At 44.1% G+C, this 25501-nt stretch overlaps 2 protein-coding genes across 3 annotated transcripts in view; one reads left to right on the top strand and one right to left on the bottom strand.

Moving 5' to 3' along the window:
- Positions 1-261: 261 nt before the first annotated feature.
- On the top strand, positions 262-6266 carry ARL1 (ADP ribosylation factor like GTPase 1). Of its 2 annotated transcripts, none has more exons than XM_015628088.3 (6): positions 262-507; positions 2327-2464; positions 3569-3650; positions 4695-4806; positions 5525-5703; positions 5892-6266. In XM_015628088.3, exons 1-6 carry the CDS (start codon positions 504-506, stop codon positions 5920-5922), a joined length of 546 nt encoding a protein of 181 aa, XP_015483574.1. In that variant the 5' UTR covers positions 262-503; the 3' UTR covers positions 5923-6266. The 2 variants fall into 2 exon arrangements, with proteins under 2 accessions (XP_015483574.1, XP_033370154.1); XM_033514263.1 differs by lacking the exon at positions 262-507 and adding an exon at positions 673-811.
- Positions 6267-6732: 466 nt separating this feature from the next.
- UTP20 (UTP20 small subunit processome component) overlaps positions 6733-25501 on the bottom strand; it is a 63404-nt gene continuing 44635 nt past the window's right edge. Inside the window, exons 40-62 of the mRNA XM_015628087.2 lie at positions 25390-25469; positions 24289-24578; positions 23668-23807; positions 23051-23207; positions 22168-22266; positions 21411-21578; positions 20544-20710; positions 19513-19654; positions 19113-19229; positions 18140-18310; positions 17507-17635; positions 17235-17345; positions 15911-15990; positions 15092-15161; positions 13891-14073; positions 12940-13071; positions 11664-11796; positions 10410-10609; positions 9970-10041; positions 9323-9589; positions 8480-8606; positions 7503-7648; positions 6733-7136 (exon numbers count right to left, since the gene is read on the bottom strand). Of these exons, the coding sequence (XP_015483573.1) occupies positions 6981-7136; positions 7503-7648; positions 8480-8606; positions 9323-9589; positions 9970-10041; positions 10410-10609; positions 11664-11796; positions 12940-13071; positions 13891-14073; positions 15092-15161; positions 15911-15990; positions 17235-17345; positions 17507-17635; positions 18140-18310; positions 19113-19229; positions 19513-19654; positions 20544-20710; positions 21411-21578; positions 22168-22266; positions 23051-23207; positions 23668-23807; positions 24289-24578; positions 25390-25469 (3337 nt within the window). The 3' untranslated portion in view covers positions 6733-6980. The remainder of the gene's footprint in view (positions 7137-7502; positions 7649-8479; positions 8607-9322; positions 9590-9969; positions 10042-10409; positions 10610-11663; positions 11797-12939; positions 13072-13890; positions 14074-15091; positions 15162-15910; positions 15991-17234; positions 17346-17506; positions 17636-18139; positions 18311-19112; positions 19230-19512; positions 19655-20543; positions 20711-21410; positions 21579-22167; positions 22267-23050; positions 23208-23667; positions 23808-24288; positions 24579-25389; positions 25470-25501) is intronic.

Raw genomic sequence — 25501 nt, 5'->3', positions numbered from 1 at the left:
TTCGCAGCCGCTTTGGAGAAAAGCAAGCCCTAACCCTAGAAGTGTGCTGGCTCGCAGGGTTCCCCGGCACTTTGGGAAGCGGGCCGTGCCTCCCAGCCGTCCGTTGTGCGGCCGGAGCTTCCCGTTCGCCGCCCGCTCTCGGGGCCGCGGGGAGGCCCCGGGCCGGTGACGCCGCCGCGCCCCGCCCGCCGCGCGCGCCCGCCGCGCGCTCCCGCCGCCGCAGATTCGTCACGCGCTGGTCCCGGCCCACGGATTTTATTCTCCACACCTTTCTCCCCGCGCTGCTTCCCGCCCGGCTGTGTCCGGGAAGGGCCCCGCTCTCAGTCCGTTCGCTCCGCGCTGCGGGCGCTGCCGGGCTCCGTGTGTCGAAACGGCGGCGGGCGCGGAGCGCTTTGTTTACTCGCCGCGGCGTTCGACGTGGAGCCGGGAGGCGGCGGCGGCAGGGCCAGCGCGGCGAGGGCAGCGGAGCGGGGCGGGCCGGAGCGCCGGCGGAGCGGCTCGACATGGGTGAGGAGCGGGCGGGAAGCGGCCGCCCGAGGGGACCCGTCCATCACGAGCCTTCCCGGCGGCCGGGGAGGCGGGGGCGGCGGGGAGGGCGGACGGGTCGGTGTTGAGCCCTGCCGTGGGGAGGCACGGTCTCCTGGCCGCCGGCGGCGGGAGGCCGAGGCTGAGGGCCTCGCTTGGGCGATGCCCCCTCTCCTCAGGGCTGGCCCTGCCCGCGGGCCGGTTCTCGGGCAGCCGCCGCCGCAGCGCCCGGGGGCCGCGTTAGAGCTGCCTCGCCATGGCGGATCCTCCGAACAGCGGCAGGAGGGTGTGTTCGGGGATATCCTCAGGCTTCTGTACTCCTGACACCTGGCAAAATTTAACTCTAAATCGAGTCTATAAAAAAATGGGCTGCTCATAAGGAGTGGATTAGGAGAGGAGGTCTTGCAGACTAGTAAATGAAGTAGGGGGAATATTAAAGGGAGGCCCTGAATCTGAGGGTTGAGAGATTGAGGTGAACCTGTCCTACTGCAGATGGTGTTTGAGCAGTGTTTTAGTGTGGGAAAAGCAAACACAGTAGCATATAAAAAGAGGGAGTGAGAGGTGGCTGGCAGCTAGCAAAATTACTGACTGAAAGAATTTTCAAATCTTAGGCCTCCATGCAGCCAGTGGTAACCTTCTACTTGGGGTGTTTCTATTGAAATACCTTTTTTCAGCTCACTTCTCTTAAAATTATTTGCCTCTCTGGCAGTCAGAGGTGTCATGAGCAGCACTATGCAGGCTGGCAACTGATGCTCCCTTATGCCTTCTTGTTTTCCAGGTCTGTAGCGTGAATGGCTTCTGTGGTGGGATGGGCTTAGAAGAAATAGAGAAACCTTTTATCAGTCGAAGTCCCTTCTTTAGTATAAACTTGTTGCTCCCTCCTTTCCCTGGAAAGGCAGAGGCCTAGGCAGGCAAATATAGAAAATAATTTTTATCAAATCATCTTTCAGTGAGATTTTGGTTGCAAATCTTCTTTTATTTGTTTCTGATATGTTTATCAGTGTTGTCACTGATTCTGGCTTATTGAATGTTTCAGTACCTTTTGGAGGCTTTAAGTGTATTTACAAAGTTACGATTTAACATTAGATATGTTTATTATAAAAATATTTCAAAAAAATTTAATTGTTACTGGCTTAGAACATTAGTATTCTCTCTATGATTAAAAATCTAGTAGGCAAAAATCAGATATTAGCCTGGCCATAAGTTCTCTTGCATGCATTTAGTGAATAAATGAGATGCTGGGGCAAGTGAGTTTTGAAAGGAAGAAGAAGGACATTTAAAATCAGCTCCTAGACTTCTCTGTAGTGTTAGTGTACTTGATTTGGTGCTGCTTTGCTGTTTGTAATGAATTGATTTAATATGTACCTACTGATTTATACCTGGTTTTAAGAAAAAAAGAAGTGGGTGTTCCTTTGGAAGACCATAAATGTCTCCTGATGCTGAATTCTTTCAGACTTCTTTTGGTCCTTGTATAGTCACTGGCACTGAAAAGGTAGAGTCTGATACAAGCCAAGAAGATGATTCAGATTTTGGCAAATGAGAGAAAAGGAAAAAATGAAATTGTAACTGCAGTGAGAAAGCTTGGTGCTGCTGCAATGTGATTTGCTGGAGTGAGCTACCATAAAATCATAAAATGGCAGTATGAACCAGGAGGACATCTGGGCAACAACCTGGACTTGTCTTTTCACTGGAGGAAACAAACAACTTGTAGGCCAGTAAGAAATGAGGTTGGTCTGTCTTCCTTTGCATATCCTCCACAGAGCTGGCTGACATTGAAATGTCTCTCTTCTGGTTTTTGTAGGGGGCTTTTTCTCCACCATCTTTTCCAGTTTGTTTGGAACTCGAGAGATGAGGATTCTCATCTTGGGGCTGGATGGAGCAGGAAAAACAACCATTCTCTACAGGTTGCAAGTTGGAGAAGTTGTTACCACCATTCCAAGTAAGTGATCTGCCCATAGGGAGAATATTTGCCTGTGGCCTGTGATTTGTCTGAAGCTCTGACACATAAACTTTGCCAGCTGAACACTATATGCTTCCTTCCTAAACAGAAGGACCTTATGTTGTGGGAGCCTTACACTGTTGTATCTTCTTGGATAAAAGTATTACAAAAGAGTATTTTATGCTGCCCTGCAAAATGCAAAAAGCATTTGACCTCAAGATTATTAGCATGGTTTCACAGGCTGTTCATGATAGGTCAGCAATCTGTAGAAAACATAACAAAACTCAATGTGAGGTTTCAAGGGAGAAGATGATGTTTATTTAAAAAAATGCAACTGATTTCACCACTTGTCTTGGCATTCATGCAGCCACACCCACCCAGTGTGTGTGCTCAAGTGTTCTGGCCATGATTGCTCAGTGTAACGTGAAGGAGAAGGGATGTTTGACTTTTTTATGTCCCTGCCATGTCTGTTGTGTTCCTCTATTCCCTCTATTATCTTATAGAAGCCAGCAGCTTGCTGGGCAATAATCTTTTTTGCCTGAGGGTTTTGCTTACTTCAGCCTCCATAAATTTTAAGCAGACTGTGCCCGCTGTTCACTTCCCTGTGCTGTGTTTCTCTGGGCTGGCAGGAAAAGGAATGACATATGTGATAACTGCAGCATTGCTGCCATCTTCCAGACAGCAGTATCGAGTCCTCTCCTGAGAAGTTGGTGTTTTAAGAGCTGTGGCTCTTAAAAGAGTGCAGACCTTATGTGGACAGAAGGACACATTCCTTAGGGCTCTCTTGCTGTCACTTATGTACTTAGTTATCACAGTGGGCCAGTTCTTTAACCCTTGCTCTGTTTCTTTTGGTGATTTCAGACACTACTGTCAATTTTTAACAACCTTAGCATTTGTTACAAATCTCTACAATATGTTTATAGTGTGGTTTTATTAGTTCAAAAGAAATATTTCTGCATTATTTTGAGTCATGTTTGTTGGGGTAGCTTTAGCTACGCAGCTACTGAGAATTTTCAGGTCTGAAAATCTTAAACTGAGTGCTGACATATTCTTTAGAAAAACAGGAAAATCACCAACAGTGAAATTGTTATAACTTTGTTTCAGCCATTGGCTTCAATGTTGAGACAGTGACCTACAAGAATCTGAAATTTCAAGTCTGGGACTTAGGAGGACAGACAAGCATAAGGTAATAGATTTCTTAAAGTCAATGAACTTTCTCTAAAAAGTGCTAAGTTCTTGGAATTCTCATAGCAGGCATTGGAATTCTCATAGCAGGCGTTGGAATTCTCATAGCAGGCACTTCTGAAAATTGATTAAGTTTTAAAAAGAACCCATTCTCAGGAGAGCATTTTCATCTGATGGAATTCAGTTTGTAAAATCTGTGATGCAGGAATTGGAAGTCTACAGATTGGAAAAAAACAAGACAGTGTTTTCATTTGCATTTGGCTTTGATTTGAAAAACAAATCATTAGTATAGTAGGCAACTGAGTAGCATTCTGAGAAAGAGTGGAGGGGTTGATTAAAAACCCAAAAAGATACTGCCTAGCTTTGCATTCTTCAGAATAGTCAAGTTGGATTTAGGTATAGACAGTAATTTTTTAGCAAGCGTCACAAGTTTTGTAAAGAGTCATTAAGAGTACCCCTGTATGATCCTCTTGTGATTCCTTTTCCAGTGCTCAGTAGCAAGGTGCACTGTAGTTAGTTAGTAAGGAAGGTGCAATTAGTGAGATAAAGGTTCCTTCCTTTTTAGTTTCAGTACAGTAATTCTAAAAAAGGTGGTTTGTTTTGATCTTTGTTAATTACTTGCCTGTATTAGTTAGTCATTTAAGATTTCTCTGGTGATACTTCTTTGGTGACTGTAATGAAGATGCTTATGTCTTTAAACATTCCTTGCTTTCCTGTCCCTCGGTTGGGGACCTGATGTCCCGTAGTCTGATTCCCAAATAAATCTGTCCCCAGCATTTCTGTTCTTCCCCTGTTTTCAGGTTGCTTCTATATTTGCTTTGTGTTGGGTTGGGGTTTTTTGGGGTTTTTTTTGTTCTGCCTCAGAGAGTATTTGTACTGTCTGTTCATTTTTGTTACTTCTTGAAGAAATCTTCTGATTGCCTCCTGGGGCCTTTCACCCCAGAGACAATTTTTACTTCCTCTGGGTGATCTGTCTATAATTATCTAGCAAAAAAGAACTGCTAAGATGCAAATGACATGACTGGAACATCTCTCTCCTCTGCAGGCCCTACTGGCGGTGTTACTATTCAAACACAGACGCCGTCATTTATGTAGTGGACAGCTGTGATCGAGACAGAATCGGCACTTCAAAATCAGAGCTTGTTGCTATGTTAGAGGTAAGAAAACAAGGATCACAGTCATTATCAGTAAAATAAATTGAGAAATTAGAACTTTTTTTTTTTTAGTAAATACGAAATTTGATTCAGTGAACCAAGTGAAGCTCAACTTCACTTGTGAAACTTCAGCCCTCAGCATAGCCCGTGCAGCACTTCTAACTGAAATGGCACTGAATACTCTGCAGGTATTTCATGGGTTTGTGCAGCATTATCTGGACAGTTTTTTCATGTAGCTTTGTGGTCACATGAAAATTTACCTGCCAGCCAGGACTGCTGCTCAGTACTGCAGCGTGGCAAAATCAAACCCTGAAGGATCGACAGTAATTAGAATCCTACTATGTTTTCAAGCTGAAGAACAAATGTTGAACAAGGTAATGTAAGTAAGATGAGTTGAGCAACACTTCCTTTCTCTCTCTTGCCTTGTCCTCCAACATACCTGCAAGCTCATTTAATGTGCCTTGTTAAATCCAACTACCAGATTGTTTCATAACTTGGATTGGCCATGTTTTGAAACTGCTCCTGTAGGGTATCATATTGGAATTGAAAATTCCAAAAGAAGCACCGTTCTTTCACTGAAGAATTTTCTGCAGAACAGAAACCAGCAAACAAAATAACTGAAAACTGCTGAAGATCTTTTTTATTACATAGGTTTTTCTCTTTAAATAAATTCTGTAGAAGTCTCTGCAACAGCTTCCACAATTTCCCTTTTATTTTTTAGGAAGAAGAGCTGAAGAAAGCCATTTTGGTGGTGTTTGCAAATAAACAGGACATGGAACAGGCCATGACTCCCACAGAAATGGCAAATGCCCTTGGCTTACCAGCTTTGAAGGACCGAAAATGGCAGATATTCAAAACCTCTGCAACTAAAGGCACAGGGCTTGATGAAGCAATGGAATGGTGAGTACCAGTCTAATTATGCTTCATTCATATGCCTAATTTTACACATTGGAGGATTTTTTGTAAGACTGGATTTGTGGATAGTTTGACATAAGAGTCCATATTAGAAGAATGACTGGTTTTCTGCTGCAAGTGTTTCAGCAGAATTGAAATGACTTTTCAGTAAATTGACTTAAACTTTTTCCTAGGTTGGTGGAGGCCTTGAAGAGCAGGCAGTGATACAAAACTGACCAGTGCAAAGAAGCATCAGCTATAGCCAGCATCCTCCTTTCTGCAGTTAAGTATTTTCAGGCCACAGATATTGTAAATAGGACAGATTTGAATTTGACTTCTGTAATGTGGATGCCTCTCTTCAATTGTAAAACTGAAATAAGTGAATGTGTACATTATGATACTCCATTTCTTTCTTTTTGTTTAAAGAATGTACTTATGTTAATTTGTATGAAAGTCTTACTGGCTGAGAATGGTGGTTTTTTTTGTCATCCCCCCTTCCTTTGGTCGTTTTGGTGGCCAGCATACTGGTGTAGATAGAACACTAATAAAATCTGGAACTGTCAGCTATACCCAGGGGTGTGTTGCTTGCTAGAGGCTGCTTGCTTTACAGAAACAAGTCCAAGTGCTGCCAGTTCCAGCAGCCATGTAGCTAAACACCTGCAGAAGTTCTCTTAAGCTGGTATTGTTCTACTTCATGACCCTTCAGTGCAGACACACAGAAGTACAGAGTGAAGTACAGCAAGAGAGCTCAAGTAGCACACCTCTGGCTGCCAACATGGCATTCAGTGGGTGTCTGAAAGGAAAATCAGTGTCCTCCTCAGCACACACTGCTGCCCTGATGTGCCAGGGCAGTAACTTGAGTTTAACTTCCACCTTCATGAGCTGTTGTTCCTGCACTCTCATCTTAGCCAGAAGTGAGAGGTAAGTAGCTCAGTATAGCTGCAGAAACTGAAGGCCAAATCAAAGTCAGGAAGCAGCATTTCCTCTCCTAGACCAGTGTGTTCACAGGCAGGAATGCAGTCATCACAGTACCAATTTCTTACAAATGAAGTAAAATTTAATACAAATATCATAGTTGTTTCCCTTTCAACTGTACATGCTCCAGTAAATATACAGGTTTGGAAAAAATTTAGAAGTGTTTATTTAAGATCCTCAATGAAAAAGGACATAAAAAAATACTAATAAATACAATTGAAATATGCAAGTACTTTTTAAAGCAGTAATTAGTTCTTTAGCTTGGTATCAATTTTTATAAATAAATCCTCCAGGAATGAAAAGCCTTTTCATTCCACCATTGCTAAATCTTTCAGTGCATGACTTCGATGTCGCTTGGCCTTGTACATAGGGCGCAGGGATTCCATTTTTCTCTTCCTGGTTTCTGCTTTATTCTTGTGTCTCTTCAGCTTCCTCCTTGCAGCAATGTCAGGATTTGCTACAGTCTAAGGAAAAACAGTACACTGTTAGTTCACTGACAACTAACAGCAGTCCCTGTGAACATCATGAATGTCCTAAGAAACTGGTGGCTGGTAAGACAACGCATGGGCATTGCTAGGTTCCATAAAACAGAGGGAATTCAGGCTGCTTTGCCCTTCAGGTAAGCAGGAAACCATTCCTGTCAGCCAGAACCTGCACAAGAAGCTGATCATACACAAGTATCACCCACAAGTAACTTCTTCCAAGTTTTGTAAAGAGACTGATAAAACTGTCCTAATTAAGGATTAAGTTCTTTCTCCCCTTCCTGGGCAGATCTCAAGCCTTTAGAGAAGCCCTATTTCTTTTACTCTCAAGAGAAAGTGGAATCTTACCTGCAAAGCCCTCTGCTTTTTCCTCATTGCTCTTTTCTGGTTGGCCTGTTTCTGTACAGAAGAAAAGGCCAGCGAAAAGGCTTCCAGCCCCACTAACTTCTTGAGAAGTTCTATGATTTCTTGGGAAAGGTTCTTCAGTGTTGGATCTATTAAAACAAAATTGACTTAATCTTTTCAGCATATAGAACGAAAGCCAGGAGCACAGTATGGATTCCTCTTCCTTTAATAAAGAACAGCTGCACTGATAAACCTTGCCCAGACTAGCACCTGTGAAATCTGCTGGAGCTTCACCAGCTTTCCCAGAGAGTGGCTTTTCAACCAGCAAACAAACAAACAAAAATGCTTCTGAGAAGCAAGTTTTTTAGAAGGGTAAAGTCATCCCAAAGGTAATGACAAGTGGCTTTCTATATATAGCCACTAGGCTTCTGGTGAAATAGGCCTTGTTGGAAATAAAGATGATTCCAGCCTTGTCAGTCAGCATCCTTGATAAGCAAAACAAGGGCTGGCTTAATTGTTGGAATCACTAGTTAGTGGCAATATATTAATTACAATCATTGGAGGAAAAAAAGATACTGGGGGTGAAAAAAACCCTCCAAAGAGGTGCTAAGGGAAAACTGAGAGCAGGGCAAATATTTCCCTCTGTCTCTCAAATGGTTTTTACAGGTTCCTCTCAGCAAGGATTCTGTAAGTCTTGCCACCTTAAGCCCATCCTTGAGTACATTTTTCCTGCTACACCACATGCTCAAGCTTTACCCGCTTGGACACAGGAGCATGCTTAACTTCATTCCAGTCTCTGAAAATACAGGTTTCTATTTCATCTGACATGCACTCTCCTCCCTTCCTGGTATTTTAGTTAGACAATAAGCAGGTGAAATTCACTGATTAAAATGTCTCAACAGACAAAAGGAATGGCAGGTGGTGTTTGAACTGGAGCATAGCTGTGATGCACATTCCTCTTTGTGAGGGAAATCCCTTACCTTGCTCTGCATAGTTGCTGTTCAGCTCCCTGTACAGAGGGGTGAGAATTGTTGGAAGGTAGGGCTTGATCCTGTCTTGCCCCAGATCCACTGAGATTGCTCCCAGGAACTTAAAGATGCAGCTTCTCTGAAAAGAAGTGTGTGGGACATGAAGGAAAGCTGTAAGGAAACTTCCTAACTGAACTGCTACCAGAGGGCCATGCATCATAGTTCAACACAGCAGGTGTTGTTTTAGACACCTGAGTCACAAACTGCTGTTTCAAGGTCTTGCTGCATCCAAGTACAGCCTTTAGAGAGACACAACCTCTGTGGTGTGAGCTGGGACTGGGTTGGCAGCTGTTGACACTTTGAACAACAGGCTTGTTCTCACTGCCCTCAACTGCGGCAGCCGAGCACACAAAAGCTCAACCTAACTAAACCATGGGGACCCACAGTGCTTTTCGTGATTGTTCTCCCACACATCCCTTCCCCTTCTCCTAGCACGTTACTCCATACTGCCATTCCCCTGCCTGCATGAACCTAGCACTCTTGGGCATTCAAAGGAACTGTTCTGTCCCCTTCAGCCTTGAGGTTTACCACTCTTCCACCACTCCCCAGGAGGCTGGAAGTATCAGCAAGAACCAGACTGGCACAAGCCTTTTCCTGAAAACCGCAAAATGAAAGGCTTGTTTCTTCAGCACCTACTAACCCTTGCTTCAGTGCCAGCTCACAGCACCCTTTGCACCTTTGTCCCAGCCCACAGCACCCTCTGCACCTCGTCCCCTGAAAGCAAAGAGCCAGAGCAACAGTACCCTGCAGAAGTGCCAACCTCATCAAAAGCAGTGGGACTAACACTGTTCTTACCTTTAAAGGGACCTTAGGGGAATATGCTGCTTCTCTCTTCACCATGACAGAGAGCTTCTTCATTAGCCACAGCAGCGTGGCTGGCTGGCCTTTCTCTTGTGTGTCCTCTCTTTCTTCCTCTCCTTGAGCAGAAGTATCTCTCTCATCCTCTGAGACTTCCTGCTCTTCCACTTCACACTTGAGTTTTCCATCTTCCTCTTTACCTTCTTCTGAGGCAGGGGCCAGCAAGTAAATAACTTTGGCCACAAAAAGTAAATTCTTTATAACCTGAAGTGTGGAAACGGAGTCAGTCACTGTGGGTTACCTCTGTAAGCACCATGTAAGAGCCAAGACTTGATCTGACAGAGGAACTTGCCAACCTAGGAGTCTGCAATGGCTGAGACCCCAGTCCTGACCTGCATATTGTTCCCCCTTTCTGTACCTGGCACTCCCCAGTAGGCTGACACCACACTGGGGACTTTCTGGGCCCCCAAGAGGCTCACAGCTGTTCAGGTGCCCTGAGCAGGGAGCAGCTAGCCCCAAACTGTGTATCTGCCCTGAGCCAACACCAGACAGCAGCAGTGCTGTCCTGCCTAGAACACAATATCCCTCACGTGCCAGGGCCTGCTCTGTCCCCTCCTGCAGCCCCAGACAGGCTCCTGCCTTACCTGCTCACTTAGAGACATGTCCAGGAACTTGGACTGCAGCTGATGGCAGAATGCAAACGCGAGATCCTTCATCTGGGGAAACGAAAAAGGAGAAAGGAATGACTCCATTGAAGAGAGCTGGTAGCAGAGACTCAAAGCAGTATTCTGTAGTCACCAAAGACAGTTCCCAGGGGAGACCAAAGGATCAGCTCCACACAACTTCTGCCTCCATCTTACAATATAAAAGCATATTTTTGTGCTGCTGAGAATAAGACCCTAGAGAAACCCCCTCCCAGCAGCAGAGACACCTCCTCAAATGCTTTAGGTGATGAGGATTAGACAGCAGACAAGTGACTAAAAGAGGAATGTGCATGCCAAAGTATGAACTGTTTTTATGTCCTAATGAGGGAACAGGCATGAGCAGAGTGAACAGTATGAAGGAGTGGTACAGACATCATTACCTTTTTGTCCAATTCAGCAGTCAAGAAGACTATGGATGCAGAAAGCTCTGCCGGTGTCTTTTTTCTCTTCCCTGACTTTCTTTCCTTCCATTTGTTGACAAGATCTTCTGGCTTATAAGATGCAAACAACAAGCCAAAGATCTCAGTGGCTGTTAGCCAGACCCAGCTATGAGGATACCACAGGTGAGACTGGACATGATCTGGGGAAAAGAAAACCTCTTTCAGCTAAGGAGATGGTCCACTGTGAGTAAAAATAGAACCCCAACAATTACCATAGCATATGCTGCAATAAAAAGATGAATGAAATGAAATGAACTCTGCTCATCTGCTCAAAACATAATAAAAGACTTTCTAGCAACTCCATATAGCCAAAGTGGAGAGCAGCAAAAAACTACAGGTAGCCAAATGTCCCCACAGTGATCAGGCAAGTCATGTTTCTGCAACAACTATGGTCCCCTCAGGGACTCAGTGCCACATCTCATCTGCCCATGATATCTGGGGACTGGCTGCTGTGAGATTTGTGTCAGCTGGCCCTGCTGATGATGGTCAAATGCTGAGAATGCTTCAGAGAAGAAGTGGAGCTGCCCTCCTGTCTCACCTCTGTCCAAGCTGCCCATCACCAAAATCCAGAATAACAATGGTTCTCTGCTATGTCACTAAAGGCACCTGGCAGGTTGGACTCTTCAAAGTCACTAACCAACCACTTCAGGTCTCCTGATTGCAGCAAATGAAGCAGTTAAAGTAAGGGCAACAAAATGCCAGTAAATAGCCTGATATTATATAATCTCATGTACAGGGAAATTGCTTGAATCAAGTAACTTCCAAATCTTCACATTCTGACAGACACACAGTATTTAGGGCACTATTACCATGTGTCATCATTTTCCGGCTGGTATGTATGATCTAGGCTGGTATGCATGATCAATGAAAGCCCATCTTCTCAGGAGGGCTCAATGTTTTCATCCAAGAGAATGTAATTATAGTGAAACATGTAATAATAAACTATTTGCTCTGGGGATAATAGAAAGTACTTCCCAGCAGCTGAGACAGGGGATGTGTTGTTTTCATCAACCATGTAACCTTTTTCATTAGCAACTTCTCTTTCATTGCCCAGTAACTACTGTGTGTTAGCATTTTGCAGAACAGAAACCTTGCAGAATAAAGTTCAGTCATTTATATTAGCATGTGAAAAAACACAAGGCACACAAAGAATCTTTCTTGTAACAGCTGTAATAATTCCTTAATGACACTTACCCCAGATACTGCTCACAACATCCCTGTTCTTGGTGAATTCAATCAAGTTGCACTCTGTGATTAGCTTTTTTATCAGCACAAGAAAGCTGAATAGCAGCCTATCCGCAGCCTTCTCCTCTTCCTCTTCAGTTATCTAATAAAATCAGCAAGTCAAGAAATATAACTTATGAGAACCTGAAGACAGAGCTGATTAATCCTCACTAAATAAATTTCAGATCAACTATGCAAAAAACCAGAAGATTGACTTGTAGCCAATTCCCAATATAAACAGAACAGAAACACCTCCATTGAAGCATTTCCTCTGGAGACAATCTCTGCAGGAGATTTTATTAGAATCATTCTTTTTTCCACACAGACATTACTGTAACAAACCGCTGGGTTTCTAAATGCAGGAAATTACACACATTATGTCTGTGCATGTATTTGTGTGGATTTGATTCTCATAACTAGAGCCCAGCTGCGTGCAGATTTGCCTGGATCACCTGGGAAGCCCTGAGTTGTTATGACAACACTGTGTGTGCTGCCTGTGGGCCTCACCCTGCCTGCAACCACCAGCTGGCTTGATGTAAATCCTGAGTACATGTCACAGCACAGGGTGTGATTACACCAATTTTCTCCTCACTGCAGGTATTTTATTTTCATCTCTTGCCAATTTACAGATCCTGAGGTTATTTTCTCTCTTGTGCAAGGGCAGCATGCTGAACATTAGTAACATTCATGGCCACTCCCCAGGCATGGTAACTGGGATCCCCCCTTTGGGATTATCACATGCCAAGAATCATCTCAGGCAGCCTTGTTATTCTGAGTTAATCATGTGCACTAAAAAGATTTTCCATACAATAAAACCATGGTCTCAAGTACAGAAAGGGAACCTCTCTGAAAGTTGAAGCTGTAGGTAAAACTGGACAAAGCAGACAGTCACAAGCCACACACTCCTGACAAGCAATGCTTACACAAATCTCTACAGCTAGCAAACGTGTTTCCCACATTGCAAGGAGCAACGTATCTGCTGGTTACACTGTACAGCTGCAGGCTTGGGCCAGGTGGCTTTGCAAAGTTTCTTTTTCCCTAGTGCTGTGACATATGACATCAAATTTGGGCTTACAGGCAAAAAAATATGGTCAGTGAAGTCCTCTTCAGAACAAATGTGTGTGTTTTGTGTCTCCTCAGTCCTGAACATTAAGCCCAACTGTTAAATCTTTCTTACGCTTCTTCCCTTTTTCCATTTTCTTAATTCTCTTTCCTTGAGCTTCATGCATGGAGAAAAGTTACTTACATTTTCGAATTGACTTGGGTTGATTTCTTTCTCAATCAAAGTGAGGACCGCTGCAAGCCGCCGTTCAAACATTACTCCATCCACTTCAACAAACAAACCACATGCCTGGGCAGCCAACCTCCTGTGTAAGCTCTGACACACAAAAAGTAATGCCCCTTGTTAACTCTGATAATCAAATCCTGCAGCTCCCAAGTGCAGGAGCTGGTATCAACCCTTACTTTCTGCCTGTAGCAACAGCACCTTAAGAGAAGCTGGCTTTCAGGGTATGTTGAAAAAGATGCTGCACCTGGCAGCACAAGTTATCCCTGGGAATTCACCCTAAAACTGAATGCCACAGAAGACCTTTTCCAGCCCGGTTCCCAACTGCAGATCTGGGAGCTACTTTGCAACTCTTCACAATGTAACAAGCAGCTTACAGTTACAAACCAAAACTGAACATATCAGGACAGAAACCATGAAGTGATGAAGAATGCTAACTCCACTAGTCTAGAGGCACAGAATCTGGGTTCAGCTAGAGGACAGCTCATCACCCAAGCACCCAGATCAAAACAGCAGATCTGGAAGACCAAGTTTGCTGCCTTCCAGTTGCCAGCAACATAATGAAGCATGTCTGAGATAAAGTCAGCACAAAATGCTGGGATCAGAAGAGCTTAAAGGATTTTGCTCAAATCTCTAACCTGAGCAAAGACTACACTGTGAAATAGCTGAGCCAAAAGTGGAACTGTTAGAAAGCTGCAAAATGCAGCTGGGAAGACTCTGCAAGCTGACCCACAGTATCAGCAGCTATATTTGTGCAATTTTATGAAGCTGTACCATTTCTTGCTCTCTAAGTCAGGAACAACTAATGCACAACCCACCGGGGATCTGGTACTAACAATCTCTCCCCTGTCTCAATCTTACTCAGCCCTCCAACAGAGTTCAGACCTGGCCAGTGAAAAGACAAAAGAGTACCTTTTTGCTGTGAAACCACTCTGTGACCAGTGAAAACATCAGATCTTGTTTTTCATTGCTGATCTTACGGAGAAGAGATTTGCACGTCAAAGCTGCCATCTTTTTGCATTTGGCTGAGTCATCATTTATCATCATCATACAAAGGGAGAGAAAAAACAGTCCACAGTATTTGTGCAGGAGATCCTAGAAAAAAAACAACCATTATCAACCACAAATACCCAAGGAGCTTCTGGCATTTGAAGAGAAAACCAGGGGTATTTGCTGCACTATATTCAGAAGCAGTGTTAGCCCAGGGTGGGCTTCATGCCAAGGCAGCTGAACTGCTAAAATGGGATGGCCCTGTTGTTGGAGCATACAGGGAGTGTACAGCAGCCCCAGCCCTGCTCTGACTTGCTACAATATCCCTGGGTCAGAAAAGTGAGTGTGAAGCCTTAAAGGACATTTTTATGCCCAGCTCTCACTGAAACAGGCTTAAGTCCTCAGCATGGCAGCAGTATCCCAAATGCACTCCTCTCAGAGATTGCAGCTCTTTGCCACTTTGAAGAGTTCCCAGGAACCAATCTGAAATACTAAATAATCAGGCAGTGCTGACACAGCTTACTGTGCAGAATTTCTCTTCCTTCCACATTCTTGCTTGATTGCACTTCTTCCAGTGTCCTGGATGCACAGTTAAGCTCCAGCTGCAGAGCTTCAAGGCAGCTTAAGATTTTGCATATGCATTCTTGTACAGACGTACAGTTACTTTTTAGCTCTCATTTTGATCCACCCCACTGAGAAGCCCTCCCTCTCCAGTCAGGCCAACCAAACAGAACACACCAGTTCAGCCAACAATCCCTCATGAATACTGAAAAACCCTTACAGTAAGAAAACTCTAGACTTCACTTTCTAGTCCGACCCCATTTCCTAAACTGGTTGTGTTTCTTTCTGGCATAAATCATGACTGAGTTTATCCAAACTCCAGCTGACACAGCTTTATTTTCCTTGCAAACAGAGCACATTAGGCAAAGAAGTACTGCAGACTTTCCAGCATGTCATTTCTCTCTTGGAGAAAAGCCAGGTTCTTTGGAGATAAGTGCATGTTCTGCTCATGATAAGATAATAGGAACTAGCAAGTGCTTCCAGAATAAACTGCTCAGAAAATGCTGTTACTGCAAACCACAGTAACTGCTTGATTCTTGGAACACCAGGGGGTGCTCGTTACCTGTGGGAACATATCGAGGAGGTAAACAATCATCTCCAGTGCAGACTCCCTCCCAGTTTCATACTCGTACCTGTGAAGAAATGAAGGATTAACTGTTATGGATCCTCCTATGAAGTTGCCAACAATTTACCAATTGTTGAACAACCAGTTCCAGAAACATGCACTGATAGGGATCCCTCTACAACAGGCACCAGACCTGGCCTGAAAATGTGGACAGAGAAGCAGCAGGCCCATCAGCTCTGTCTGTCAGAGAATGAGCACAGGGACACAAACAGGCCATGTTCCAGCCCATTTGAGTCAGCACAGCCACACTGTGCTGGGGAACCTGGTAAACTGCTGTCACATTGAGCAAGAGAGGATTGAAGCTCAGGAGGAGGTTGGAGGCACAACACTCCTGTGGAATCGGTACAGTTGTGTTAACTGTGCCTGCAATTACACTTGAGACACTGCCATGGGATAGCAGTCACTTAAAAATGCACCTTCCCTTATTCCAGGAAAATCCCTGGATTTTCCACTTCACCTGTGTCCTAGGGCGACTTTATGGTGATTCACAATCAGTGGAGGTGGTTAACCACTAAGCAAACAACAGAACCTTTGTTCACAAACAGATAAAGAACAAAATCAGCTGTGAAACAGGGACAAGAAAAAAGATTTGCGTCATCAAACAGCCTGTCTTGGGAAAAGGGAAGAGTTTTAAAAGTAGGAAAATGAAGACTTCAGTTGTGCCTTCTGCTCATTACAAAGAGCATTTTGGCACACTGGAGTCATACATAAAAGCAAAGTTCTGTTCTCACAGAGATGTCAGGAATATAAACTCACTCCAGTTGTGCAAGCATGAAATCCAAATTTGGTTTCAGTTTATCACCAAGGGGGTAATCCAGAATGTATTTTAAGTAAATCTGGAAAGAAAAAACAACAATACAGAAAGGAGTTAAAATAAACACTCAGGTAAGCTTGTGAAAAGGTTATGAAGAAAATCTAGTGATGGAGCAGCAAGCTTATGAGAATCATCCCTCTCATCCCATTCCTATTACATAAAGGGTCAACAACTGCTGCCAAGCTCTGTGCCTGGAACAGGATCTGTTTTTAAAGTACTACTGTGATTTGCACAGGCATATGTAAAGAGACCCTGCATCCTTCAAAATCCATCCTGTAACTATGAAAGCTGGTTTTTGTGCTCCTACTGCACCTGTATCACAATGCTTGAGACAAAGTAACTCATTCAGTCTTTTGGTTGGTTTTACCTTGGAAAAAATTAGGAAGTAGAGGGAAGCAATCATGGATTTGTGGCAAATTTGCTTATCCTGGGGTTTAAAAAAGAGCAAAGCTTAGTTACATAGGCTAAAAAGCCTCCAGAGGAGGGACTGTGTCACTGCTGCTAAGCAGCTGTCCTGTACTTTGCACTGGTGAGGTTGCACCTCAGGTACTGTGCTCAGTTTTGGGCTTCTCACAGCAAGAAAGACATTGAGGTACTGAGCAGCAATGAAGCTGGAGAAGGGGCTGGAGCACAAGTCTTATGAAGAGTGGCTGAGGGACTGGGGTTGTTTGGCCTGGAAAAGAGGAGGTTTAGGGGAGACCTTATCACTCTCTACAACTGCCTGAAAGGAGGCTGTAGCCAGGTAGGGGCTGGTCTCTTCCCATGTGACAAGTGACAGGAAAAGAGGAAACGGCTTCAAGTTGAACCAGGGGAAGTTTAGATTGGATATTTGGAAAAAATTCTGCACTGAAAGGGTGGTCAAGCAGTGGAACTGGCTGCCCTGGGAAGTGGTGGACTATTTAAAACAGGCTGGAGGTATTTAAATTATAGATGTGCCACTCGGGGACATGGCTTAGTGGTGGACGGGGCAGTGCTGGGTTAAGGGTTAGACCCAATGACCTTAAAGGAACTTTCCAACCTGAACAGTTTTACAGTTCTGTGAAGGCATGCCACACTCTCACTATAGGCAAAGAGTCTGTGATTTTGGTTTGCACCAGTCTCAATAACTGAAGCCAGATAACAAGAGGAATAAAGATCAGTAAAGAAGGGGAAATGGAGTTTAGGGTTCAGCAGGGCCAAGGCACATGTCTGTGAGTGCTAGAATGGCCCACTAAGACCTCTAGCCTGTTAGACAGCTGTAAATAAAGTGAGAGACTCTTCACCAACCTGCCTGCACTGGACTCGTACTGGCTCACTCTGACCTGTGATGGCCAGCTGGGCAACCTTCTTCAGCACATCATCAATTTCAGGGACAATCAGCTTCCTGGATAAAATAGCCTGAAAATGTGAAAGCACAGTTGGAGTCACAACATTTTGCTTACACAGTGTGAGATGCAGTACTACAACCCAGATTACACTGGTTTCAGGGGCTACCTTAACACTGACTTTCTCACACACACAGACAGAGCAACTCAAAGGAAACTGCTGCACAAAAATACCTTGAGAAGGCCAAAGGCAGTGGCCTGGCGTGATGAATCATAAATGTCTTCTTCAGCAAAGCCAAGCAGCACTTGGAGCTGTTTGCTTGTTATCTGACTCTTCGCGTTCTTCACGAGTATTGTAACGCACTACGAAATCAAATTGCACATTGTCAGTACACACACAGTGCCATAAAATAAAGGTCCACACTAAAGTCTGACTTGATTTATACCACTTCAGCTTGAAAAGACAAACTGCTGCCCTAGAACATGTGGCTAACACTATTTGCATCACATTTTGCTTTCAGATGGCAATTTTGAAACAAAAGTAAACAAGTGAATTTCCCCCTTCCCACGTCTCACTTCAGTTACCAGGATTTACTCAGGTGGAACAAGATACTACTACAATGAAGAAAGAAGGCAAACATGTTTCTATAAAGATATTTCTTCAGATCCAAGCTGTGCATTTTCAGGGGGCAACTATCTTTAAGTTTGTACTTGGGAAAGAATCAGCAAGGCCACATATTCCTCACTAGCTTCTGATCTCCAGACTACCTGTCCAGGGACAGCTGAGGGAGGGATCTGTAGCTGGAAGAGTCTCACTCTAGAAAGTTAATCCTAAAACAGAAATGAGCAGAGCTAGGTCTGACTTACTTTGAAACAGCTCACAACCAGGTGGAAGTTCTGGCCTTTGGCTATTCCTGTCTTGGCAAACTCTTTCAGCAAGAGGAAAAGCTGCTTGATCAGTGACTCCATATTCGTACTGACAGAAGGCAAAGGGAACTTTAAAATCCATACCAAAGACTGCAGAGCACCAGTTATCACCTGGAAGAGAGAGCCAAAGGACATCAGGTGGGTACAGTGACACTGAGAAGACTCTTCACACTCTTTTATGGACATGGCCAGGCTATCTACAACTGTGGTAAAAGGCAATTAGCTAACAAACTGAACCTCTTTCAAACCATTTTTTAGCTGAACCTCTTTCAAACTATTGATAGGTAACACAAAGGGCTTCTCAGTTCTAAAAGCACTACCTGTGACTCAAATATTTTATAACTTTGATCTACCAGGTAAAGATATTAACACAGCATTGTTTCAGCAGATGGCAAGAATGCTTTCTGAAGCAGAGCTGCCTTCAAGACACAGAAAGCCCCACTCCAAGTATCTGACAGGGTATGAGGTATGCCTTCCGCTCTTGGGAAACTCGAAGTTCAACAGATTCTCTAGACTCATTCAAACCAAAAGTTGTATCAAAAAGTGACTGCCTACAGTGCTAGGAATTAAGACTTTGGAGTTGGATCAAAAGAAGCCACAGTTGTGACAGCTCCCAGCAGCTACAGGATCTCATGAATGTCCTCATAGATAGTCTGTAAATTCCTTGTATGAACATTCTCTAGGAGAAGGTGCCCACAGTTAAACCTGCAACACAGAGTAGGGCATTCAGTCCTCCATCAGCCACAAGCCTCCCTTGGCTTCATGCCCTCAAACACCTTAATCTCTGCACACCTGTTAAAGCAGGTTTGAAAAATTGGTGGTTTCTCTTCTCTTGCAAGTCAACTGCAAGATGCTATTTGTGGTCAGGACTCTTCTTAGTACAGCACACAGAAACTTCAGCTCAGAACTGTACCTTGACATCCATAGATTTCAGGCAGTCTATAAGCAGCTGAACAAAAGGGTCTAACATTTCCAAAGCATGTTCCTCAGAAGAATTTACTTTGGATCTCTTCAGGCTCATGTGCAGGAGCTGTTTTAGAAAGATCAGGATATTCATCTCAAAATCAGAATGCAAAAGAGTCAAGTAAGGTCCCACCACTCTTTCAGGTTATAGTAGAATTTATGCCATATCCCACCCAAATATTTCAACAGGCACTTTTTATAGCTCTCTAAGAAGCACCACTGGAGTTAAAATATACAAAGTGAAGTTAAGGCTAATGGCTGTTCTATTAAAACAACATATCCAGAATACTTTTCTTTGCATATTCTTAACAAAATTTTGAATTCAAAGTTTTTATCTGAGGAGATCTTACCCGAAGTCCTGAATCAACCAGGATATACGTGTTAGTCCTGCTGCTGACACGTGCTTTCTGCCCTCCTCTTGTGGGAGTGGGCTGGAGCAGCAGGCAGCTCTCTGGTTGCAGCCGAGGGTCTGGAGGAGGGGTAGCTTTTTTCCTGAAAAGCAGTGTAGGTATGGCAAAGGAAAATATTCAGATATGAACCCTCTCCACAACAATCCTGCAGTTGGGCATAAAAAGAGCTGAACTGTGCTCAGCTGCTCTCCACACAGCAAGCAAATGCAGGTCCCAGATGGACCACAATGAAATTAAAGCAATTTGAAAGCAGCATGATAGACAGGATTCAGACTTGAGAACAATGCCACTATTCCAGAGATAACAAACACACAATCATTTGTGTAACATCCTCACTTTTTTCTTAGTGAACAAATCAACTTTGGAAGTTCTTCAAGCAAATACACTTCCTGCCACTGCTCACTGCTCTTCTTTACTGATACTTCAGTTACTGATGGCCTACAAACACTGCTCCAAGAAGTCTGCAAACAGCTGTCAGATCCTAAGGAAAGCCAGCCTATGTAATAGCAAATGCAGGACACCCAAACCCAGTTTTGAGCAGTGACACCACCAGATGGAGAGAAAATCTGATGGTTCTCCTCATCTTCTGCCCCAGCAGCAAAGCAATAAAGTGAAAGCCCATGTTTCTCCTTGTTCCTGACCCCATGAAAATGTTTGCAGCCTGCTTCTAAATACTATCCCTCGTCCCTTCATCCTAACATCCAAATGCATGTTATCAACTCATGAGACAGTGAAAAAGCCTTGCTGAAGGTCCTGAGCACTTGCAAGAGTAGACTCCTGTGAGTTCAACAAAAGCTAACTCCCATTACTAAGCTTTCTCCTTGCTCTCTAACTGCCCAAATGATTCAGTTACATTGAAAACAAAAGGGGAATGAAAGCAAGGAAACTCTCATGCATTTCATCAGTTGGATTTGAGAAGTGCCATTTCTGCAAGCAATACCAGAGCATCTGAATAACATCCTGGAACTCACTTGGCCTTCTCAGTGAGCAGAGGCAAATTTTCACTGATGAGACCATGACTGAGGAGGAGGAGGGATTCTGCATTCATGTCTGAGTTGAAGATCAGCCCTGCCATGATGTGACGCAGTGCCTCATGTACCTTCCGGACTATCTTCAAGCTCGTAGTGCTCTCCAGAGTCTGCAGGGGTAAAACCATGAGAATTTCAGAGGACAGCCTGATGGCAATTATCTTTTATCTATATTCAGAAATCATGGGAAAAACTAGAGCAATTTCTCTCTCATCATGTTGTCATAGTCCCCAGCTCTTTATGTGAACAGCATCCCATGGCCTCAGCTCCACACCAACATCCCTCCCTTCCTCTCCAGCCTCTTGTCAGTGTCCAGCCAGTTCACCTATTGCCACCAGGACACAAGATCTAATGAGCAAACCAGGGTTCCATTCCTGTGTGAGCTTGCATTCTGCTAAAACATATGCATCTTTGAAAAGGCAATTACTGCATGTGGATAGACCCTGGACACTTTTGTTGACATCTCCTCCATGCACAAGAGATTAAACCACAGAGCAGTCTTGCATGACTTCTTTCCAGAGGAAATAAGAGTGGGCAGTGGAAACAAGAGGGAGAGTGCATGGGAAACTCAAAGTGGCGTGTTTCCACTCCAGCAGCAGTAAAAAGCTTCCCAGAATGCCACTCCCTGCCCTGGACATCAACAGTAAAGTTTCACTTTTGAGCTGGTTGCACACTGCTTTCCCAAAGGAAAATGGGAAGCCAAAGCAAGATTCCATAGGTGATTTCAAAGTAGCCACCCAGAGGCTCTAGAATCATCTTACAGAATTGAGAGTGCACCAAGTTAATAGGAGAGACTCTGACTTTTCTTACCTCTTTCAGTGGCAGAATAAGTTTTGTCACCTGGCCCCTTCCTATGAACTTTCCAAGAATTTCATAGGAATCGTAACTCTTGTTTTTGCGTGCTTCCATGATCTTGGAGACAATTCCTTTCACCTCTTTCTCTTCAGCTACATTCCCAAACAACTCCTGGTTGAAAATCTTTGGAAAACAGGCAAGAGAAGTGAATGAGAGAAGAAAAGCAGGTTCCTTCAGAAGCAACAGAACAACACTATTTTTCCCCAGTCACCGAAAAAACAATTCTCCAGGTTTCCTACAAATGATGTCTGTCTTTCCTTTGTCAACAAGAACATCCTAGTTTAAGCACACCAGATGAAAACACTCTTCTCACACTCCTCTGTGGTGTTGCAATACAAGGAATGGGACTGCAGTCAGATCAATACACCCCAATATACCCCATCTGTGTGGCCAGCTGAGCTCCTGGGCTCTGTGGGCACTGAGTCTGCTGACTTCCTCAGCCATTTAAAGTACAGGAAAACATAGTTAGGTGTCTTAATCTTGAATCCATCCCCTCCTCTCAGGATGCAGGGCTCAGGATACAGCCCCAGAGATACGTGACTTCTCTATTCTCTTGATTACCCTCTACAAAGGGGTTTACTGATGCCTCCTTCCTTGGCAGTCCACACACAATAGCCTGGTTTGCCACCAAGTCAGAGACAAAACCTTCCCCCCCAGAATATGTCCCAAGCACTTCATGATGCTTTTTCTTTCAGTCTTGAATAGCTTTTACCTCAATCAGGATATCTAAGCAGGGGTCCAAATCACCAGCACTGAGCTTGGAAGCAAGGCCCTTCAGTAACAGGTTCACAGTAAAAGTCAGCACATGGAGCTAAAGAAAAAGAGAACAGATCATGTTTCCAACCTTCTGCACTGACTTCTTCAACCATACTGGATGGGGACACTCCCATACCAGAGACATCACAAGTCACACACTGCACTTCAGCTCTCATTAAGAAAAAGAAATGATGGGAGCGTGAGAATCCATGTAGTGGCAACAGGAAAAGGATCCCTGTCCTACCACATAGTGATAAGAGGACTGGAACGCCCTCTATCCCCAGTGCTCTTACTGGCATGTTTAGGCTGCTCTTATTGGTGCTTTCACTGTTACAGCAGCTAGAAGCTCACGTTCCTCCACTGTGGTAATTCACATGAAAAATGATTCTTAACCCAAACCACGTGAAGAGGAAAGATGAATTAATAGTCAGAGCCTTGGCTCTGGATCTAGGAAGCAAGCCTTCAATTAGCATCACCACACACTGTCTGTGCAGTCTCCGTAGCAACTCCCCTCAGATACTGCTTAGCCCTCATGACCTTGCTGAATGATTTCCTCTAATCTTACTGCAACCAGAAATTCATCCTTCCCATTCATACCTCACCTCTTCACTAGGAAAATGGCTTAGACTCTCAGTTCTTTGAGGGTACAGATCCTTATTTGACACTTGGCAGGGCATAACAAAGACTGATGTAGGCATTAGCAACAGTATTTACTTGCATTATACCAAGCTATTCTACCAGTGCAAAAACAATTTCAATACCAACTTCTCTTTGGATTCTCCTCCCAGTACATTAAAGAAAGCCTACAGAGAGCAGAAGAGGAAGAATTACAGCATTACCTGGTACCCATGGATGAGTGCAGACCGCATCTCCTTTAAGATATACAGAAGGTAGTGCACTCCCAGCACTTCCATGATTTTAATGAGGGTGTTTCGGGCAATGTCCCGTATTTCCTGAAATCTGTTTCTCAGGAATGTGCAGACTTTCAGTAGGATGCTGGAAACAAAGACAGACAGCTTTGTTCATCTCCAAGCAGAGCAGAACTAATTACACTGCCAAGGAGGCTGCTTTTCAGCCTTGTTTCACAACCACAGCTGTACTCACAGCCAGCCTCACAGAGAGGCTTTATAGGCATACACACACCTACTGTCCTTCAGGATGTTTTAATGATTGTCCTTTCTTTCTGTACATTTTTCTTCCCCCAGCACAGCCAGCCCTGCCTCTGCACCTTGATTCACAGCTCTGCTCTTAGGTAAGGATTTACAGAAAGCAAATGCTGAGGTGCAGAGGTGCACGTCACTAGGAACAGGAATTTCCAAAATAAGTATTTATGGATTGTTAGGATGTCCCTCCTGACTTTAGCCGTCTACGTAACCACAGCTTGAGAAAGGTGCCTGCATTCATTCCCTGCACAATGAACAGCGCCCTGGGATTTAAGGAACCCCAATGGATTTACCTTGGTAGGTTAGCTTCCATCACTTCCTGGGGAAGACACTGCATCATTCTGACCATTGCAAAAGCTAACGGAACACGAACCACCTCATCATCATTCACAACATTGGATTTCACAAGCTTGTGCTCCTCGTCTCTTTTAACCTTTTTAGGAGAGCAAAACACAATGCACTTTTAATATACAGAAACAAATCCTACTTTTTCTCAGCAAATCCTAGAAGAGGCCAGTACAGCAGGCTCATATCTTCTGGTGACTGCAGGAAAAACCCAGACAGCTAAAGGACAGGTGAGATAAATCCCTGTGTTCTCAATACAGAAACTAGGCTGGTGCTAGCAAGCGGCTGAGAACTCTTCAAGAGGTTGGACAAAGTGAATCATTTCACTTGTGTAGGTCGAGACAGTTCTCAGCAGGGAGGTTAAGACACCACATCCACACTGACCAGAGGGTCTGTCAGTAATCTACATGACTCAGCAAAGGGCCCGAAGCCTTTTCTGTGCTTTCAAATTGTCTCTCTCCAGCTGCATCTGTTTTTTTTAATGTGTTGCATTTTCACTGGCTCTGAAGCAGTATTCTAATCCTTACAGCAGCAGCCTACAAAAGACCTTTCAAATGTCAGCTCCTTACCTTTGCAACAATACACCTGTGCAATTTAGGCAAGATGTTGACCGTAACTGTTTCTTGAATGTGTTTGATCAGACACTGAAGCTCCTCTTTATTTCGGGGTAAGAACGAAACAGGCTTGGGCACTTGTTCAGCATTTTCAGATGGCTCAGCTGCTTGCTCAGGTTCCACTGGCTTCTCAGTGAGATTCTTCCCATTCTTTTCTTCAACTTCCTCCTCTTCCCCTTCACTCTGCTCCAGCTCCATGGCTTCTTCAGCCTCCACCACTGGCTCAAGGTCCATGGCAGCAGCTTCTATCAAGTAATTGCCAAAAGTACAGGTAAATACAGGAGAACACAAAACTTGGGGCCTTAATTGAGACTCTTGTAACAGTTTAGTTCTAGATAAAGCTCCTACCTATCACCAGTGACAGCAAATCACCAATAAGCATCAGGCTTCTTCTACTGGGTAATGAAGCTTTGGCTTGCTGGTTTTTGATAACCACTCCTTAGAGCCAGGTTTAAAGCAAAGACAATGTCACTCTGTGTCTGTACCCCATAGTCAGCTTAGCAAAGGTTAATGTGCTTGAACTATACAGAACTACCATTCACTTAAAACTGAGGATTTCATAGGGCAAGAGGTACCAACAAGCAGAGCTGTGATGTATCCTCCTCCTTCACCCAAAGGTCCCAACATAGGTAACCACAATAGTGAAGAAGCTAAAGAAGGACTTCATCCTGTGAAATGGTGAGGGAAGCAAGGTGAGGACATCTAGGCTGCAGATAACCATGAGAGCAGCCAACACCAAAGATAAAAAACTCAGCTGTGTCAGCAGCCACATGGCTGGCTGCAGACCTTGAGAACCACACAGGTTCTGGGCTGTTTTGGTTTACAGATGCCTGGGATGGAGTGGTAATGTGGAAATGATTCCTTACACCTCTCCTGACTTTGTCAACACACAGGAGGAAAATCTGTACTGCTCCTGAGGAGAAAAGTCAACACTAGCTTCCAGTTATGCCCATTCTAAAAAGGAGTAGCTGTTGTCAACAGTAAAACACAAAACTTTGATTAGCTGTATTTGAGCAGTTTGAGGTAGTGTTCTTACAAGCAGACACAAAAACTCACCTTGGCTATCAATGGTCACAAGCTGCTTTTCAAGTGTTTCATGGTCAAAGTGAAAGGCTTCCAGCACTGTCTCTAACAAGCTGCAGAAGGAAAACATGAAGAAAGATCAGCT

This window comes from Parus major, chromosome 1A (assembly GCF_001522545.3).
Source record: "Parus major isolate Abel chromosome 1A, Parus_major1.1, whole genome shotgun sequence".
Classification (NCBI taxonomy): domain Eukaryota; kingdom Metazoa; phylum Chordata; class Aves; order Passeriformes; family Paridae; genus Parus; species Parus major.
This window is presented reverse-complemented; position numbering and strand designations above follow the sequence as displayed.